Raw genomic sequence first — 21,804 nt, forward strand, 5'->3', positions numbered from 1 at the left:
TCATTGCGGGTCGGTGTCCCATGCGCGCTCCCGTGTGGCTACGCTGTTCAGACTCAGACGCCAACACAAACTACACGGAAGCACCAAAACCTCTTGGTTGTATCTAGTGAAGCCCGTCTGTTAAACAGTGTTGGCCGCGGTCGGAGGACGCGGGGGAGACCGTAGCTTTGGTCTCCAGGACCGGAGTCTCTGCTGTACTCTGCTCCTCTGCTCCTCTGCCTGCTTGCCTTCACTCACACACCGCGCTCGTTCTCGCTATTTCGCTCCACTCTCAAGTGCATGCGTGCACACTACACACTGCAGAAGAGTTAGTTTAACTCTGAGAATATCTAGTGAATGTACAGTGGACGTTTGTGCAGAAATAACTGCTGCAGCTCCTCCAGACCAACAGAGGTTTCCCGTGTCTTGTGAAGTGACGGGGCTACGCAGAGAGAAACGTTATCGTCTCCGACCAAAACTCCGGTGACTCCCCTGTTCCCTCCGGCCGCGGTCGGGAGGCTGAGGCAGGAAAAGCCAACACTAGGATCAGCAGTGATTCATGGAGAGACCTTCGTCTGGTCAGCTAACATTACTGCCAAGCAGCTGAAATATAGAGTGATATTGTGCTTTTAGCTGACGTGTGTCGCCTCACTGTTTTGAGCGATGCTCGTTCATGTCTATGTAGAGCGAGCACAAGCGCCAGCAACAGGACGCTGACTTTGGTTGACTTAACGGCCACAGGTGTCGCTGTTAACAAGCATTTCTGATTCTTACAAACAGTCCCTTTAACAGATATATCAGTTATATCATGAGTCGCCCTGCTAGATCACCAGGTAGAGCAACGTGTACCATTAAGGCTGAGTCCTTACCACAGCGGCCCGGGTCGAGTCCAGCCCAGGGCCCTTTGCTGCATGTCACCCCCCCCTTCTCTGTCTGCCTGTCTCTCTCACTATCAAATAAAGCAGAAATGCCCAAAAAATCACCCTAAAAAAAAATAACTAAGGTGACAGTACAAGAGCAGAGAAATAGAGAGAGGAGGAAATCTCAAGGGAGTAATGAACCCAGGGAGGAGGATGTGGAACACAATGCACATCACATTTAAATTATGAATGACAAGCAGGCAGCATCAAACTTTCAGACTGAATGTGGGATGCAGCAGGCAGCAGGGATGGAGGAGGAGGAGAGGGAGGGCACGGTGGAAAGCTGTCTTGTACTATTCTGGGTGCGGGGCGGACTTGGATTTCAGCGTATTGTTTGTCGTATTAGAAAACAGCCTTCACCATGAAATAACAGAGAGGAAATTATAAAGCCTTTTGAGTATTCACAGCAGAGCATCCGCTGTGGTTACTCGCCTGTCTCCACACACTTCACAGTTTGTGCATGGAGAGGCTCTCCAGCTCCGAGCTGTGGGAAGTGACACATAAACATACTTGACCTTTTTGTTGCACAAGATGTCTCGAGAGTTTGGCACACGTCCTGTTCAGAGAGGAGATCTGCTGCCGTGAATCAGCTGACCACACTTTGTGTCTGAACTCTGCACGTGTCTTAACATATTTCAGGTATTATTATAACTAATGCTTCTCTGTTAACCACATCTCACCAAGTGCAGCTGCAGAGCATATAGGCACACTAGTGAGATTAACATTGGGTGAATATATATATATAAACTGGGGAAAAAAAGTTCGGAAACTTGTGTTTGGTGGATTATTTCTCTGTTGTTCCAATGCTAATTGGCATTGTATTTTACATCGTTGGAAAGCCTGTTTATTTACCTTCACAATGATGTCCAACTTGTAAGGATCATGCATTTGTGGGATGAGCAGCACAACTGATTATGTGGGTGTATGTTATTATTGTTAACTGTAACTCATTTTTGGCTGGACTGCAGAGGGTCAGCCCTGCAAACACAAAAGTCTGTCACTGAGTGACTGACTGAGTGATGAAGTTACAGGATTGGTCGGCCGACTGTTGGAGTTTCCTCATTGGTCTTTGCTCTTTCAAAATGAAAAGGCGGAGAACAGTTCTGTGTTTAGGTTTTCTGGGGATCGTGCCAGTGGTTCAATGTATCATTACATAGTGCTGTTGTTGTGCATGTGCTATTTTTTAAGTTACGTTATGTTGTGCTTCGTATTGTGTTACCGTGTATTCACACCAAGCGCGAAGCAAATTTTCGCCTCGCTTTCCTCCAGAAATAACCACTGTTGCTGCTTTGAACATGTTGTGGAAGTCCCAGATAAACTGTAGATATCTGTATCTAGCAGGTCACACATCGCTACTGCGGTATGAACCCAAAATAAACAGACTGTGCTGTGATTTAATTGCAATAAACGGATCAAAATGATGCCGAAGTAACCACATTATGATGTTGATTTGTGTAAAAACTGAATTCATGCTTTGTGAAGTCTGTCCACAAGATGACAAGCAAACAACTTTTAAAATGCTTGTTTTCTGAATGGAGTTCAGATCGATCACTCCCAGGCTATGCTAACACTGTAGCTGCTCAACACTCTATCACACACCTTTCACATCTAGGAATAAATACAGCAGCAACAACGTCAGTGATGACATAAACTTTTGCGAAGTATGTATATATTGTTACACACCACTTATACTGTATGTTGAATGCTTTTGATATACATGCTTTAATAAAAAACTGAAATACTTTTAACCTTGCGTACTGTACAGTATGTAATACCTTTTCACCTTGTATAAAATGTATAATATACTGACTAGTAAATGTTACTATTTACTATTACTGAATGTCATTTGCTTCATTATAAGTTGTCTTTCAATCAGACATTAAGATATAAGTGGAAAAAACTGTTCATAAAATATTATAGACATGACCACTGACTATTTGTGTAACAATTTAGCCACAAATTCACATCCTGACCAGATACGGTCCAGACATATACTCGGTTTTGACCGAGTCTTGTTGTATTACAGGCCACTAATCATCCAATCAGCTGTGAGACCTTGTTGGGTTTCTCATACCTAAGTCCTGTATACTAATATTATAAAACAACAGTGCTGTTTGGATAGCTACTGTATGTAGTTCCTGTCAGAAGTTCTCTCCTTTGTGATCACAGTGAGGATTTCAAACAGCCACATGTTTGACCGTCTTCCTTTAGTCTGGCCTATTGTCGTAAAGGCCGTCAGCTGAGAGCCTGCTTCTCTTCTCCGATGTTATATTTAGTCACAGAAAAGGTCGTGAGCACTTCTTTAAATAGCTAAACTGTGTTCTGTCTGAAGATGCTGCTACAATACGCCGCCTTTCCAGGGTATTTACGTTGTGTTCGCCAAATGTGCTGGTGGTTGTAAAAAAAAAGGGGAACACTGTGACCAGCCTGGAGGCCGGCGGAGGAGGATTAGAGTCTCTGAAGATCCAGATGAGAGGAGATGTTCCCTCGCTGTGACCATGGGACTGTAGAGGACTTTAAGGCCATTAATGAAAGAGCCCCGAGAGCTCATCATCAGTGAGGGACTGACTACTCTTCTATTCATTGCTTACATTCTGAAGAGTACATGCACATACACATGTAATAGACTGTTGCTGAAAGCTATACACACTTCTTCAGTCAGATGTGGTCAAACAAAAGGCTAGAGCAGGGCTCAGCAACCTTCACTGTCAAAAGAGCTATTGTAGGCAAAAAAGATAAATAGTAATATGTCTTTAGCCGCAAAACATTTGATCATTGTGATGAAGGTGACACAGTTTATAGTCTGAGTATATAATATATAAGTCTAATGCAGTGAGGGCCAAAGAGACAATGTATTACGGAGTATTAGGGCCACATTGAGGGAAAAAACATCTGAGATTTCAAGAATAAAGTCATAATATTACGAGAAAAAAAGTCATATTATTAAGAGAATAAAGTCATACTTTACGAGAAAAAAAGTCATATTACGACAATAAAGTCATAACTTAACGAGAAAAAATGTTGGAATATTACGAGAAAAAAAGTCAGAAGTTTACAAGAAAAAAAGAAAATAACACCTCAAATTACTATTTTATAATATTATGACTTTTTTCTCGTAATATTATGACTTTATTCTCAAAATCTCAGATTCATTTTTTTTCCCTCAATGTGGCCCTAATACTCCGTCATACCGTCGTACCATAGACCTATAACAATGATAAATAAAAATGAAAATGTAAACAAAAAAACAGTTATTCATTTCCACTAATTTTTATTAAAAATCCACAGGGAGCCACTGGAGAGGGGCTCCAGAGCTGCAGGTTGCTGACCCCTGGGCTAGACCTAGAAATGAAAAGTCTGTGAGCTCCCCACATCCAACTAAGTCGTGATGTCTCTGTGAGCTCTGACGGTAGAGTTGGGGAGGTGGGAGCGGCCGCTGATCTGGAGGTGTTCTTCCTCATTCTCTATTCTTTAAATGATGTCCTCAATAGAAACACGGGACTCCTCCGGATGATGTCACGTTTATGTGACCGTCACCTGTTTGAATTATTTCAACTTCATCTCTAAGAAATCATGTTTTGTCATTTTGGCAATTACCCATGAGCCTCGGCCACTGTTGCTATGGAGAAGAAGCCAGTCAGAATCTGTTGTTGAATTTGTGAATAAATCACAGAGCCATGGTTGCAGAATTCCCGGAGCCCTGTGGCAATGAGACGCATGCATAACTCCAGAGACACACTACCAGAGACACTACCAGAGACGCACTACCAGAGACGCACACACTACCAGAGACGCACTACCAGAGACACACTACCAGAGACACACTACCAGACACACTACCAGAGACACACACACTACCAGAGACACACACACTACCAGAGACACACTACCAGACACACTACCAGAGACACACTACCAGAGACACACACACTACCGTAGACACTCTACCAGAGACACACACACTACCAGAGACACACACACTTTCAGAGACACAAACACTACCAGAGACACACACACTTTCAGAGACACACACACTACCGGAGACACACTACCAGAGACCCACACACTACTAGAGACACACTACCAGAGACACACTACCAGAGACACACTACTAGAGACACACTACCAGAGACACACTACCAGAGACACACTACCAGAGACACATTACTAGAGACACACTACCAGAGACACACTACCAGAGACACACTACCAGAGACACACTACCAGAGACACAGTACCAGAGACACACTACTAGAGACACACTACTAGAGACACACTACCAGAGACACAGTACCAGAGACACACTACTAGAGACACACTACCAGAGACACAGTACCAGAGACACACTACTAGAGACACACTACCAGAGACACACACACTACCGGAGACACACTACCAGAGACACACTACCAGAGACACACACACTACTAGAGACACACTACCAGAGACACACTACCAGAGACACACTACCAGAGACACACTACTAGAGACACACTACCAGAGACACACTACCAGAGACACACTACTAGAGACACACTACTAGAGACACACTACCAGAGACACACACACTACTAGAGACACACTACCAGAGACACACACACTACTAGAGACACACTACCAGAGACACACTACTAGAGACACACTACCAGAGACACACACACTACTAGAGACACACTACCAGAGACACTCTACTAGAGACACACTACCAGAGACACACTACTAGAGACACACTACCAGAGACACACTACTAGAGACACACTACCAGAGACACACTACTAGAGACACACTACCAGAGACACTCTACTAGAGACACAGTACCAGAGACACACTACTAGAGACACAATACCAGAGACACACACACTACTAGAGACACACTACCAGAGACACACACACTACTAGAGACACACTACCAGAGACACACTACTAGAGACACACTACCAGAGACACACTACCAGAGACACACTACCAGAGACACTCTACTAGAGACACACTACCAGAGACACACTACTAGAGACACACTACCAGAGACACACTACCAGAGACACACTACCAGAGACCCACACACTACTAGAGACACACTACCAGAGACACACTACTAGAGACACACTACTAGAGACACACTACCAGAGACACACTACTAGAGATACACTACCAGAGACACACACACTACTAGAGACACACTACCAGAGACACACACACTACTAGAGATACACTACCAGAGACACACACACTACTAGAGACACACTACCAGAGACACACTACTAGAGACACACTACCAGAGACACACTACCAGAGACACACTACTAGAGACACACTACCAGAGACACACACACTACTAGAGACACACTACCAGAGACACACTACTAGAGACACACTACCAGAGACACACTACTAGAGACACACTACCAGAGACACACTACTAGAGACACACTACCAGAGACACACTACCAGAGACACAGTACCAGAGACACACTACTAGAGACACAATACCAGAGACACACACACTACCGGAGACACACTACCAGAGACCCACACACTACTAAAGACACACTACCAGAGACACACTACCAGAGACACACTACCAGAGACACACACACTACTAGAGACACACTACCAGAGACACACTACTAGAGACACACTACCAGAGACACACTACTAGAGACACACTACCAGAGACACACTACTAGAGACACACTACCAGAGACACACTACCAGAGACACAGTACCAGAGACACACTACTAGAGACACAATACCAGAGACACACACACTACCGGAGACACACTACCAGAGACCCACACACTACTAAAGACACACTACCAGAGACACACTACCAGAGACACACTACTAGAGACACACTACCAGAGACACACTACTAGAGACACACTACCAGAGACACACTACTAGAGACACACTACTAGAGACACACACTACTAGAGACACACTACCAGAGACACAAACACTACTAGAGACACACTACCAGAGACACACTACTAGAGACACACTACCAGAGACACACTACCAGAGACACAGTACCAGAGACACACTACTAGAGACACACTACCGGAGACGCAGTACCAGAGACACACTACCGGAGACGCACTACCAGAGACACACTACCAGAGACACACTACTAGAGACCCACACACTACTAGAGACACACTACCAGAGACACACTACTAGAGACACAATACCAGAGACACACTACTAGAGACACACTACTAGAGACACACTACCAGAGACACACACACTACTAGAGACACACTACGAGAGACACACACACTACTAGAGACACACTACCAGAGACACACTACTAGAGACACACTACCAGAGACACACTACCAGAGACACACTACTAGAGACACACTACTAGAGACACACTACCAGAGACACACTACTAGAGACACACTACCGGAGACGCACTACCAGAGACACACTACTAGAGACACACTACCAGAGACACACTACTAGAGACACACTACCAGAGACACACTACTAGAGACACACTACCAGAGACACAGTACCAGAGACACACTACTAGAGACACACTACCGGAGACGCAGTACCAGAGACACACTACCGGAGACGCACTACCAGAGACACACTACCAGAGACACACTACCAGAGACACACTACTAGAGACACACTACCAGAGACACACTACCAGAGACACACTTGCTAAATTGCAAACTTTGCTAACCTGAGGGACATTTCGTGACATGGTGTCTTGCTACTCTTTCACTGTCCCTCTAGAAGAACTAAAGAAGCAGCTGTCGTCTGTCCAATAATTCAGTATTAATATACAAACTATGTTCTTTTGTTTCCTTTATTGATTTCAACCAGTTGAAATGAGATGTTGTAATTAATTGTGACATTTGTTAGTCAGTTCAGGAGCTCAGCTGCCTCTCCAGCATTCAGAGTTATTTCTGAATCCAGTTACTCTGTGATTGATATTCACATCGTCCACTAGGCAGTAGTTAAAGATTCACCTTGATACTCATTAGAATGGGAGGAAATGAAATCTGAGGACATGAGTGGGGTAACGATACCGATCAGACCACTGGGAGGATTGTTCACCAGCATTTAGATTTCAAGCAGTTATAAACCATCATTATGTCTCTGCACTCCTCCTCATCCTCACCTCCATCTTCATCCTCTATCACTGATGCTATTCTGTAAATGTTGGTGCCATAAACATCTGGTATTACTTACTTTACTTCAAGACAATAAAAGCACATTGTACACCAACATGAGCCAGTGCGATTTTTATTGCCACTGTCACAGATTGTGTCGAGGGACATTTACTTGTTTCAGAGTGTGATCACATTAACTCGTCGTTAAATCGTCTTCTTTAATATGTCGGCTACACATTAGCAAGACGGATCGCTCTCGCTCTGAGCCTCGATTCCCACGATGAGAATAAAAGCAAACATACGCTGTTAACATTTTTCTCTACGGATTGAAGAGACTGCTGACATCACTGGAGACTGGAAACTGTCCTGATCGTTTTGATTGTGAGACACGAGGGACAGAACAAATATTTGGTTCTTGTTGGTTGAATTGCAAAGTTCACCAACGGAAGCATTTTGATGTCTGTTTTGTCTGAATAGCAGCCAGTTGCTTCTGCCTCAGTAAGTGTAATCCAGTTGGTTGATTGTTATTTAAATTAAATGGCAAAAGCACAGTCAACCAGTCTTAGTCCTCGGCTCCAGACTGCGTCCCTGGTGGTTGTATTTTATGGAGAATATGGACAAGAATGGCTTGGCAGTTGACAAGGATTTTTTTTTTTTATTCTTTTTTTTTTCCCCATTTAAACCTGAAATTCTCCGATGACACCGCTGGCTCATGTAAATCATTTGTGTTTGGAAAGTGCAGCTCTTTATTGCTGCCATGTACTGATCGTTACTGAACACTCCTGCACACTTGAGGGGTGCACCCCAAACTTTGTTACTGCTGTATGGTCGTGACCCCGTGGTAGATAGATCTGTCCTACAGTACTGGTAAGCTCCATTAGAATACTCTAGTACATTAGTTGTAGTGAGTGAAAGTGTATTTTCTGTACATTGTATGTTAAAATAGCTTTTAATTACTGCACAGAAAGCTGCTGTTCGGTGACTCTGTTGTAGAGCACACCACAATATCAGTGACTCTCCGTGGTGACTCTCCTTGGTGAATCTCCTTGGTGACTCTCCGTGGTGACTCTCCTTGGTGTCTCTCTGTGGTGAATCTCCGTGGTGACTCTGCGTGGTGACTCTCCGTGGTGACTCTCCTTGGTGTCTCTCTGTGGTGAATCTCCGTGGTGAATCTCCATGGTGAATCTCCTTGGTGACTCTCTGTGGTGAAAATCCGTGGTGACTCTCCGTGGTGAATCTCCTTGGTGAATCTCCGTGGTGAATCTCCTTGGTGACTCTCCTTGGTGTCTCTCCGTGGTGAATCTCCGTGGTGACTCTCCGTGGTGAATATCCGTGGTGACTCTCCGTGGTGAATCTCCGTGGTGACTCTCCGTGGTGAATATCCGTGGTGACTCTCCGTGGTGACTGTCCGTGGTGACTCTCTTTGGTGAAAATCCGTGGTGAATCTCCTTGGTGAGTCTCCATGGTGAGTCTCCGTGGTGACTCTCCATGGTGAAAATCCGTGGTGAATCTCCATGGTGAATCTCCGTGGTGAATCTCCTTGGTGAATCTCCGTGGTGAATCTCCTTGGTGAATCTCCGTGATGACTCTCCGTGGTGACTCTCCGTGGTGAATCTCCGTGGTGACTCTCCGTGGTGACTCTCCGTGGTGAAAATCTGTGGTTAATCTCCGTGGTGAATCTCCGTGGTGAATCTCCGTAGCGAATCTCCTTGGTGAATCTCCGTGGTGACTCTCCGTGGTGAATCTCTTTGGAGAATCTCCTTGGTGACTCTCCGTGGTGACTCTCCGTGGTGAATCTCCGTGGTGACTCTCCATGGTGACTCTCCGTGGTGAATCTCCGTAGCGAATCTCCTTGGTGAATCTCCGTGGTGACTCTCCGTGGTGAATCTCTTTGGAGAATCTCCTTGGTGACTCTCCGTGGTGAGTCTCCGTGGTGACTCTCTGTGGTGAATCTCCTTGGTGACTCTCCTTGGTGTAGCCAGCTAGCTAACTGGCAGTTACACTATGGAGTACAGTACTAGGTAGGTACAGCTCTGCTACGGTGGAGCCATAGATAGAGAAGCCTGTAAACTCCTTTAAATCATGAATGATATTTATGTAAATGATCCGTCTGAGAAGCTACAGGGAGCTGCTCCTCATCGTAATACAAGCCAATTAAGCACAGCTGCTTCATATGTTGCTCACTGGTGATTATTGTGCATTAAGTAATCAGTCTCTTGCTGTATATTATCACTAAAATGTTAGCATTCACTCCAGTCTACACGTGGAGGAATGTGGTTCGAATAGTCTTAACACTTAATTGATACCGGAGGTTGGCTGTCAGATCTGATCCCTGATTTCCCACAGACTCTGTGTGCTATTTTAATCTGGACTTATAATACTTAATATGAATCAGCAGCTGCAGCCGTCCCCATCATCATCAGCTTAATGACTTTGGTAGGCATATACTGAAAGTATCTCCAGGAGGGTTTTGGCAGTATGCCACTCATGGGACGGCTCCCGGCTGATGATTATATTTCCTATCTTAGTAGAGACCCTTGGGCCAACTTCTGCAAAGTCTCTCCCTTAAAGTTCTGCTCTATATGACAGCAGCCCGGTCTCAGGAGAACAGTTAAAGTCCTGTTTTGGCTCTCTGCTCAGAAGAGATTGAGGAGTGCCTGGTGTAGTCTACGTTAATGCCACTCTGTGGCAGTTGTAGACTCTGAGGGCTTTTTCACATTAGGAACGATTGATCCGTACCGTGCCCGAGTACGATTTCCCCACATCGCCGCTCAGCTTCCACATTAGTAAAGTTGTTCCGTACCGGAGTACACTTATGTTATTATTATTATGTTGAGATCAGCTGTTCTAGTGGCGGAGCATGGTAAAACACTTCATTCAAACTGGATAGAAATTAAATAAAACTCACCAATACTGTCTTGGTTTGTATTTCCAACAATCACCAAGTCTGGTTTGATCGTAATAAACTCTTATTTCACCGAGTTTGATGTGAAAATATGCTGACTATTCCCTGCCCGTGCACACACCACTGACAGCGAAGCTGCACGAGGAAGAGTTAATCGTGCATTAAGTCGGTCGTTTCGTAAAACAGTTTCACTTTGATTTACACATTGAACATTTACACATTTTCTAACTAAAATTGAACTTGAGGATCCCTAAAGAGTCGTACTGCTGTAAATGTTCCTGCTGATTGGCTCACTGGTTGGCTCACTATATGAGGCTGACAGCATGTGCTGCTAGTCGGGACAGAGCACCCCAGGGAGTTTCGGTCATACTCACATCTGCCACGCAGGCACTAACACAGCACCATTCACAGCTGATTACCAGAGAGGATAACAGTGTGTAGCAGCTGAGCACTGGGAGAATGGGCTGTACTCTTTAGCCTACTGGTGTTATTATATAATGAAACGGCTTAATTAGATCCTCGAATCAAACACCTACAAAAGCTTCAACACAAGCATTTAATAATTCATCTTGGCCTTTAAGTTTTTGGATTAGCACCATGAATCACAGCATCAGGGAAGAGAGACAGAGAGACTGAGAGCGATCAGAGGGAGATGATATTTTTCCAGTAATGAACTGTGAACTAAATAAAAATACATTTGCATAATTCAGAGTTTGTCTGCTGATGTCTGTGGTAAACTGACTGGAAGAAATGGAGATCAACAGGAAGGACTGATGTCTCTTTTCTTCTCGGAGGTGTGAGGATGTGGGTGAACCGTTTATCATATGACGAGCTTCAGATGTTAAATTTAGCAGCGAGACTTAACCCGCATGTTGTACATCAAATGTTACCTCGCTGCCAGGAATACTTCTCCCTCTTATAACAGCATGTTTGTAACACAGCAGTTGGCTCGGGCTTGAACTGATGATAAATAATTGAAGAAGAACTAAAAACTCAGTTACCTTTGTAGTCGTCGCAGTGCTGATGCACAACAGAAACACTCATCACAGACAACAAGTGCTGGAAATATTATTCAAACAACTTCTGGAGATACAGACGCAATATAAACCATAATTATTAGCTACTTGTTGAGTGGGGCCTTCGGCTTTAACAGATCCGGAAAAGCATTGTTTAGTGCACATGTGGGACGATTGGAGCAATACATTATGTTGGAGCCATGTTTTCATTATACGAGTCTGCTCTGTCTCCACTTGAGGTAATTCCTTTTGGACAGTAGGGGGTTGGTGGAGTACGGCTGGATGAGTAATCACAGAGCAGGAGGAACTCTTATTAATAGATAGAAGCGCGTGTGGATCGCCATCAAAACTGTGGACGGACCTGATGGTGTAATTAACACTTTTTTTCCTTCTTTTTTTTACCTTTATTTATTCAGTGGGAGGTTCACTGAGAGCAATGCTCGGCGGCTGTGGCTCAGAGAGTAGAGCAGGTTGTCCAGGAAGGTTGGTGGTTGGATCCCCGGCTGTTCCGGGTCACATGTCGATGTGTCCTTGAGCAAGACACTTAACCCCAAATTGCTCCTGAAGGCATAGCCATCAGTGTGTGAATGAGTATTTAGATTAGATCCTGATGGGCAAAGTTGGCTCCTTAGCAGCCTCTGCCATCAGTGTATGAATGGGTGTGTGAATGGGTGAATGCTGACATGTAGTGTAAAGAGCTTTGAGTGGTCAGGAGACTAGAAAAGCGCTTTTTAAATGCAAGTTCATTTACCATTTACCATTTATGTAGCTAGAGTAAGGATGCCATTAGCTTAGCTTAGCATAAAGACTAGCTAGCCTGGCTAGTTGTGGTGTTACAGGGAGTCTTGTTGTCACTGTGTGGTTGCGTGAAGAACTCAGTCAGGAGGACGCTATTCATCTAGAAACAGTTCCAGCATATAACTGGTATTGTTTTTACATTTCAGTTTGTGTCCAGATGAAACAGATGAGATACAGCATGTCCTCCTGCCTCCAGTCTGTAGATATTATGACTGCACACAAATAAAAAAAAAATGGCTAATAATGAAGTACATGGAACCCCTGATGGTGCTGAAGGTGAATGGCTGCTCTGAGATCAGCAGTGCAGCTGCAGTGTGTTCCCTCAGCTCGTCATAAAGGGGATTATACTGGTTGGTCATCTTTCAATTGCCTTTATTTTTGCTCTTTTGCCACCGGGTTATACTGTATACAGTATGTATACTGTGTATACATATTGTATACACAGTATATATACTGGTCATACCAGCCACTCCCACTGGGGAGTTGTGTGTGTTAGCAGCTCATGTTGAAACACAAAGCTGGAGTGTGCCAGCGGAACAGATCTTCTCGTACAAGTGTTCCAAGTCAAACTCACTGAACTCTTTTAACTACATAAACTTGTCGTTTCAACTTGAGGATGATGAGATTTGATCATTTGCATAATCAGCACCCACTCCCCCCCATTGCTATTTAAGACTACCTGTTGTGTTCCATCTGTTAGCAAATGTCATTCATAAAAATGCCACCAGTAAAAAGAACTCCACTCTTGTTGTTGGTGTCAGTAATCATATCAGGAACCTGAACCAATGTGAATACAGCAGAGGATCACCGTACTGTGAAATAAAGGTTTAACATTAAGTCAGATGCTTAAAACATATTTCTAAAGCAAAGTGATGCAAGTGATTTTTTTCTACTACAGATACCGACTAAAATCATTGTCATGCCTCTCAGAACATTTTCCATGACGATGGTGATGTAATGAACACAATATTCAGTTTTTTTGTAATTTTTTGTAATCTTTTCTCTATATTTCAAGGAGTACTCCACTAGGGATGTCCATAATTAACCGGTTAACTGACGTTAAGCATTTTAACCGATTAACGCTATCGGTTAAAACGGTTAAAAGAAATGTTAATATTTAACTCAAAAGCTGAGCAGCTCAGAGGAGCGGCTCGTCTCTTTAAGGAGAAAAGCTGGTCCACCTTAACAGCCCACCTTAAGAGGCGGAGCCGGAGTTGCAGGATACAGGAAGTCGGCTCCAGTCTTTGGCTCGCTCGAGCGGAGTGGAGGAGTTGTAGTTTCATAGCATTTATTTACCGACAAATAAAGTGTACACACACTGCTACACCTACGATCACAGCTAGAACGCCACCAACAACCTCACACTCACCACCAACACACACACATGGTCTGTTGGAAACTCACTAAAGTTACTCAGACTACGTGTGCGGCGGCGAGCACGAAGCCTCCGGCAATGCTAGAGCTGCTAACGTAGCACAAACACACACTGTTTGTTGGCCACTCGCTAAAGTTACACCGGGCAGACACACAGCTGACAACCTGCTAAACTAAACTAAATGTGCGGTGGAGACTTTTACTGGGAAAGTGGCTGCATGTCCGCGACACTACACGCAGCATACGCAGAAATACGCTGCAATTTTACAATAATATTTTAGGGAAATACCACCCACCCCTGTCAGCTAGTTTGATGATCCTGAGCTTCTCAGGATTTTTCTGAAATCCATTCTTTCTAGACACACAAGGAGGTTCAAACGTCCATTCATATGCAAATACATCCACACATACAGTATGCAGGTACGGCCACAGCTTTAAGCTCTCTGCTGTCTTCCTCATTGCTCTTTCCCTCTCGCTGGTTAAAGGTCAGCATGTCCACAGGGCTAAGGCCACTAATTGGGACTAGGAAGAAGGCATCATTAATTATGAATATTATACTGTATATATGGTGTGAACTGGAAGATGATGACGGTCGAGGACAAACTGAGATTACATTGTGTTGCTTTTTTTCGCTCCATCCACCTGCTAAATGTCATCGCTTTCTCTGTCAATCCTCCAGTCACAGTGTGCTCGCCTCTTGCTGTGTCTCTGCCACACACACACACACGCACACACACACACACACACGCACACGCGCGCGCGTGCACACACATGCACATGCACAGCCAGCCATGTCATTGCTGTCAACCAGGCAGTAACCTCCAGGTCTGAGAAGTGACGCCAAAGCTGAAGTGTCTTAAACCTTCATTCTCTCTACCAGCCAGCTAGGGATGTCACGAGAACCGATCCTTCTGTACCAAGTCGATGCTCAAATTCTAAAAACGTGACGGTACTCTTTTTCTACAGTACCGAAGGTACCGTACGATGCCTGTAATGGTCATTGGTAGGGATGTGACAGTGAGGAAAATGTTCCCACCGGTTAATAAACTTGTGACAACACCGGTGTTACTGATTACACCGGACATTTTACAAGAAAGATGACGGTCAACATGTGCAGAGCGCTGACTCTGATCTTTAGCGTCGGGTGGCGGTGTGTCTGACCTCTCCGGTAGAGCTTTTGCTGCGGGGCTCCGCTGCGGGGGTCTACCTGGCGTCGCTGTCCCGTGCACACCGGCTGTGACGGCTCCATCCGCCTCGAGGTGATTACCTCATTAATGTTATGGTTCCCTTATAGCGTTGGGATTAAACGTGAAATATTGCCAAATAGGTGCATTTGCTTTTCGCTTCCACAATAAATCCTCTTCCTCCTGCTCCTACTACTCTGAGCTGACGGAACAGATGCATTCATGGTCAGTATGTAGTGTCCGTCGTCTGACTATCGGTTGATAACATGCCACTGATACGCCGAAATGAACAAAAAGGGTCAATTATTTTTAATTATTACTTAAAGGCTACATGCCTCTGTTTTTTGTAATGTTCAAATGTTTTTAATAAAAGAGTGAGGTTGAATTACATGGGATTTATTGTTGTTGTTGTTTTTTTTACTGTGGTATCGAATTGGGTATCGAGAATTGTAGAAATTCACTGGTATTGGTATCAACTACTAGATTTCTGGTATCGTGACATCCCTAGTGTGTAGTGAGTGACACATACTGGAGGAAATATTTGTGAGTTGAAGGATGTATACAGTATAATGTAATATAAGTGCACATTCCTCGTGGATGACTGTGTGATGAGAACGCCGTAGGTCCTCTGTTTGTTCAGCACATAATCAGGATGTTATTTTTCTTCTTTCATTTAAAATTGTAAGATTGTTACTCCAGTTCCTTGTCTGATCCGGTGTCGTCTTCTCTTCCAGGTTTGGCGCCGCCGAGGGACCCTCATCCTCTCCAAAGCCACCAGGAAGCTGCGAAGCACGCAGTTCATCAGGCCCTGTGCCTGACGGCGAGGCATAGAATGGCGCTCAGGGATTTGGAGTCCTTGTTTAATTAAGGGAAGAAAATCTTTCTTAAAATGCAAGAAAGTCTTGCAGTCATTGCACTCCCGTAGAGATCCATTTGAAGACTTTGATTCGTTTATTAAAGGTTCTTTCACTGTAGGCTCTATCACCAGGGTGCAGCTGAAGGGGACTGGTAAGCCCTGAATCATTTCCTTTTGTTTGAAGGTATAAAACTCTCTGCCATAAAGGCTTTCTGTTGGATTATCAGGGCGCTAGTGAAGGTCAGTGTTCCTCAACTCTCTCTTCCCGGAGCTTTGATCCAGTGCCATCTCCCCACTTATTCATTTTTCTTTTTCAACTCCTCCTCTCTTGACTTTGAGGTTTTGGTCGGATTAAGTATTAAGCTCGAGGACACCCTCTTCAAGCATCTTTTTTTTCCCCAGGAATATACTCAAGCAAAAACTTTAACCAAAATAACCTCCCGGCAGGATGCAGTGAAGGAGAGAGGAGGGCCGGAGTAGAGGGGGATTGAAGGGCAGATGGCTTCGCTGCTCGAAAAATACCAACAGCCGGATGAATAAAACATTTGAATAGAGAGGGAGTCGTGACATCTGGCTGAGGAGGGAGTAAGACTCTCTGCTCATTCCCTCTCTCTCTCTCTCTTTTTCTTTATTCTGACCACTCTTTCTCTCACTAGCATCCCTTTCCTTCTATCCTTCTTTCACTTTCCCGTGTCTCTCTCCCTCTGTGGACACAGGCATTCAGGCGGTCCGTCAAACAGACAGAAACAAGCTTGTGCCTCTGCTCTCGCTCAGTTGGTCCACCTTTGTGAGCCCCCTCACTCCACCTCTCCCTCTACTGCTCCTCCTCTTCTTCCTCCCCGGCGTGGTGTGTGATGGTGTGTCCCCTCCTCTCTGTCCTGGAGACATGCCTGTGCAGGAGATGGCGGTGAGTCCTGTCAAGTCCTTGTACTGGGAGCAGTTCCCCCCCATGTCGCAGCGCCGCGTCTACTGCACTCCCGTCTACCACGAAGGCCTGCTCTACGTGCTGGGGGGCTGCAGCGAGACCGGCACGCCCCTGGACAGCGTCGAGGTCCTGGACGTAGAGAGCCAGACGTGGAGCCAACTGCCGCCGCTGCCGACCGCGCGGGCGGGGGCCTCGGCCGTGGCGTTGGGGGTGCAGGTGATGGTGCTCGGGGGCATGAACCAACAACAGACCCCGCTGGCCTCCGTGGAGATGTACCACTCCGATGAGGGCAAATGGGAGACGAGGGCCGGCCTGGGTCAGCCGTCCATGGGAGCCACCGCTGTGGAGAAAGGTAAGAAAGTGGAATGTGTGTGTGTGACGCTGCTTTAAATCCCAAATGTGCGAGTCCTAAGGGTGAGGACGCACATTAACACTGTTGAGCTGGTTAGATTTGGGCGTCTGCGTGTGAACAGTGTGAGCTGCTGCTGCTTACCATTCATGTTTGCTTTGGTCCAAGAACATGTGACAGGTTTGTGTCTACCACCAGTACTCCAGTCGTCACCAGTCTTTCAGTGTATTTACTCAGTCATCAGGTTTATGCTGCTTCCTGACTTTGCATGACGGTGGAATCAGTCTTTCAGCTTCAGTCTTTCAGGCTTAAGCAGCTGCAGATGTACAGTAGTAGTAACGGGTGTCAATTGTTATTCTCGCATTGACGGAATGAAATGTAAAAAGACAACGACTGACCATTTTCTAAACCCTCCCCCAAACATCAATGTTCATCATAGCTAAGCAATTGTGAAAAGGCAGGTCTGTCGAGCTTTGGGTTTCTCTCCATGTGGAACCGGTGCACCACGTGGACTTGCAGTAAGAGCGGTACGACTTAAAGGTTTGGAGAATGGTGTCTTATATTTGTGTGTCTGTCTGCTCTAACATAAGCCACTAAAATTAGCATGCATGGCTATCTAGTTACCTAGAGTACCACCCTGGCATTACTCCCAAGGCTAGAAGTTAGCATATCATTAGCTAACAACGTCTTTATTTGGGGGTATAAAAAGCTCCACTGAGGACCAGTTTAAGGTGAGGCTAGCTAACAGCTAACAGCTCTGATCTGCTCTTGTTTGGTGAAGTACTCAAGTTAACTTTGACAAACTGGGTTTGTACTCAACCTTGAATCCTTTTGTCATGTGAAGTATAAATCGAACCGTTGGCTTGTTGGTCCATTTATAGTGAACATCTGAATGCTGCTCTGTTAGAAAGAAATAATAGTCTGATCTTACATTTTTATGCCTCCATGCCGGCGACACCGTGGCTGAAGGCGTTATGTTTTTGGGTTGTCCGTCCATCTGCCTGTCCGTCCGTCTGTAAGTACGTACGTTCATCCAGAGACCATTCTTTGGAACGCAATATCTCATGAACACCTGGAGGGAACCTCATTACATCTGGCGCAAACGTCCACTTGGACTCAAGGATGAACTGATTACAGTTTGATGGTCAAAGGTCAAAGGTCACTGTGACCTCACAAAACACATTGTCGGCCATAACTGAAGAATTCATATGTTAATTAAAGCTGCAAGCAGCGATGAACGGGCCCTCGCACCTTGTCGCACGACGGGGGTACTGGTGGGACGCCAACTGATGCGGCCAAGCACAATGAAACAAGAACTGATGCCTGCATCAAAATGGCCGCCACGGTCAGGTCGTTAAGTGAAAACTCACCATTTGAATAACTTTTCATCCTGAAGGTCTTAAGATGGTCCTGACCAAATTTCAAGTTGATTTGATTAAATCTGAAGGAGGAGTTTGTTATAGTACATGACCTATAAAACGCAAAAAATGGCCGAAAATCGCACATTCAATTAAAAATGGCTGACTTCCTGTTGAGTTTTGGGCATACTTCCAAGAGGCTTTTTAGTGCGTCTCCACATGTTACACGTGTCTGCCAAATTTCATATATGTAGGTGAAACCGGAGCGAGGGGCTCAATTTTTCCAACTTTTCAGGGGTTTCATTTTGCAACAGTTTCAAGATAACATTTTTCAACGGGTCTGAAAAGTGTGCCAAGTTTAACAACTTTTTGAGCATGTTAAGGCCCTCAAAAATTAATTTTCTTTCTTAATCCTTCGTAATCCTTACAGTTTCAATAGGGTCCTCGCGGCCCAACGTTGTCGGTGCTCGGGCCCTAATTATGTAAATATAACACAAATGTCTAACAGGATAAAATGATGAAGTGATGACATTTTGGACAGACATGGATATAAACTGACACTCGACCGATTAGAGGAGGAATACAACTACAGGGTGGTAATTATTGCTTCTTGTAATATGGAACAATGATACGAGGGCTAACGATGCTGCTCTTTTATCTCCACGTCTTCCACATATCATCAACTGGTGAGGAAGCTAACATCTTAGCTTGGGACATGTAGCTTTACCCTCGGTCTTTGTTGCATCATTCGTGGCACTGAATGCATGTAGCCATCAAATACATATTTAAGTTTTCAATCTACTCATTAAAAGTAATTTGCTAGCTACAGTTGATAAAATGAGTAACGAAGACAGACAGAGAAGCTGTTTTTTTCTGCCTCTAGAAGCCATTATGGAGAAGAATGGATGAAGGGTTAATGAAATGAAATAGAGTTAAATCCTCTCTCCACTACCTGGGATGGTAGTGCCTTCATAACATGTTTTATCATATTCTTTATTTCAGCCTAAATAACTGATTTGTCATGGATGACTGGTAGATTGTTGGTGTTTGTGAGTCAAGAGGAGCTCTAATGTGAGTTTAGTTATCCTCATACACGTTGCATGTATGCAGTCTTTGTTTGGCAGGTTTACGTGATTGCAGTGCTTAGAGAGGATTTCTGCTCTGATATTCTAAATCTGGGCCTTCACCCCGTCAATTACTGCCAAAAACTTCATGCAGGCTCATTAACAACTGATTATGTAGCTGCTTTGACATCTTCATGAGACTTTGAAAGAACAACAGCAACAACAAACTCCTTCCTCTGAAGTGGTGAAGTTAACTAATTAACCCCCACCTCCCCACCCCCCGACCTCCCGACCCCCCAGCCATTCGGTGATGGTGAAGCTGCTATAGTGTCTCTCAGAGGAGAGGGAGCTGAGTGATGGAGAGATCGATGGCTATGCACACAAACCATGAAGCTGCTGCTTCATTTGGGCTCAGGTTTCACAGTGAAGCAATCGCTGGATTCTGATGATGTAGATGCAGGGTCTGAAATTAGCACCCGCCACCCGCCAAATGCGGGTAACTTGTTGGCATTGGCGGGTGAAATCATCAGGACACCCACCACTTTGGCATGCAGGGAAAACACTAGAGATGGGAATAGAGAACCATAGTTGTCCGCTTTCTTGGCATCTCATGCCTCCGTGACCATCGATTCCTCGTATTGATGCTCCCACAGTTACTCATGCACAATGACGCGTACGCACGCTGGATCATGTTTCAGTTTGTTTCGTACCGGAGCCACAGCAGAGAGAAAAAAAGTGCTTAACAGTGTAGCGCTACTAAACTCGAGGGGGTGCACCCTATTTTAACCTGATAATGTGACACTGAAAACAATAAACCTGTGTTTAAATCAACAGAAGGAGAGTTAGTAACGTTAGCTGTTATCAGCCGTTAGCAGCACGGTCCTGATTGGATAAATAGCGGTGCTACTAACATTAACGGAGGTGCCATTGAGTTATCATTATGAGACGTTCAAAGTCTGCTCAGTAAAATGACCATTGGGTGAAGGTAAATACAACGTTATCATGATGTGTTCAAATGTAATCTCGTAAAATTAAGTTTTTGGTGAGAAACTTGAATAAATCCAGTTGTTTGAAGGAGATGTTTTCACATCAATATAAAATAGATATTAGAGAGAGAATTATGACCTGTTTAACTTCATAAAGACTTAACAAGATTTTTTTTAATCAAAGCAAATATTTAAATAATCATAATCGTTTGAATTGTGTGTATTCATGCAAATAACCACTATAGAGAAGTACAGTACAGTACTGTGTACACTACCCTCCCTCCACAGTGTAATTCGAACACTGTAATTTACAGCGCATATAATGTTTTTTGTGTAAAATATATCAAACATTGAATGACTTCAGATCTAAAATCGTATTCCTTAGCTTAGCACATGGATTTCAAAAGTGGCAGATAAAATTTCTGAGTGGCAGACAAAAAAAAATACTTGTCTGTCACAGTGGCAGGAAGTGAAAAAAGTTAATTTCAGACCCTGTGTCGATGGTCAATCTGTTGTATGTGTGTGTTTGTACAAGTCTACTGTGGTATCTGTGTGTGTGTGTGTGTGTGAGTACTACCTCACGTGCTTCAGCTGAATGTCAAACATAGCTTGTGTAGAAGAGCCGGTCGTCACGCGGTCCTCCTCCGCTGAATAAACATCCAGGACGTAAGGCTAGTCCTCCAGGCGTGTGCAGCCTGTCTGAGGCTGTGTACTCGCACAGAGGAGAGGAGAGTCGTGAGGAAGAGAGAAGAGAGAAGAGTGGGACCAAGGAAACAAGAAAATTAAGCAATAACAGGCCATAATAGGGGAAAAGATCTACAGCATATACTGTATGTACATAGCCAGATATGACACTGATAGAAGACTGAGAGCTGATGATGAACAGAAGTCAGATGCCGTGTTGAAATGGTTCTTGGCTGCAGTTTCCTGTGTTTACATGTCGGGCTGCAGGCTGTTGA

The 21,804-nt window shown here is 44.6% G+C and overlaps 1 protein-coding gene across 2 annotated transcripts in view; it reads left to right on the top strand.

The window, feature by feature from the left end:
* The window catches only part of LOC119489737 (kelch domain-containing protein 8B-like), a 201,741-nt gene that overhangs the window by 33,833 nt on the left and 146,104 nt on the right, over window positions 1-21,804 (top strand). For both annotated transcript variants that reach the window (XM_037772517.1, XM_037772518.1), the window contains one exon: window positions 16,042-17,440. In XM_037772517.1, coding sequence (XP_037628445.1) covers window positions 17,050-17,440 — 391 coding nt within the window. In that variant the 5' untranslated portion in view covers window positions 16,042-17,049. The remainder of the gene's footprint in view (window positions 1-16,041; window positions 17,441-21,804) is intronic.

This window comes from Sebastes umbrosus, chromosome 6 (genome assembly GCF_015220745.1).
Source record: "Sebastes umbrosus isolate fSebUmb1 chromosome 6, fSebUmb1.pri, whole genome shotgun sequence".
Taxonomy (NCBI): Eukaryota; Metazoa; Chordata; class Actinopteri; order Perciformes; family Sebastidae; genus Sebastes; species Sebastes umbrosus.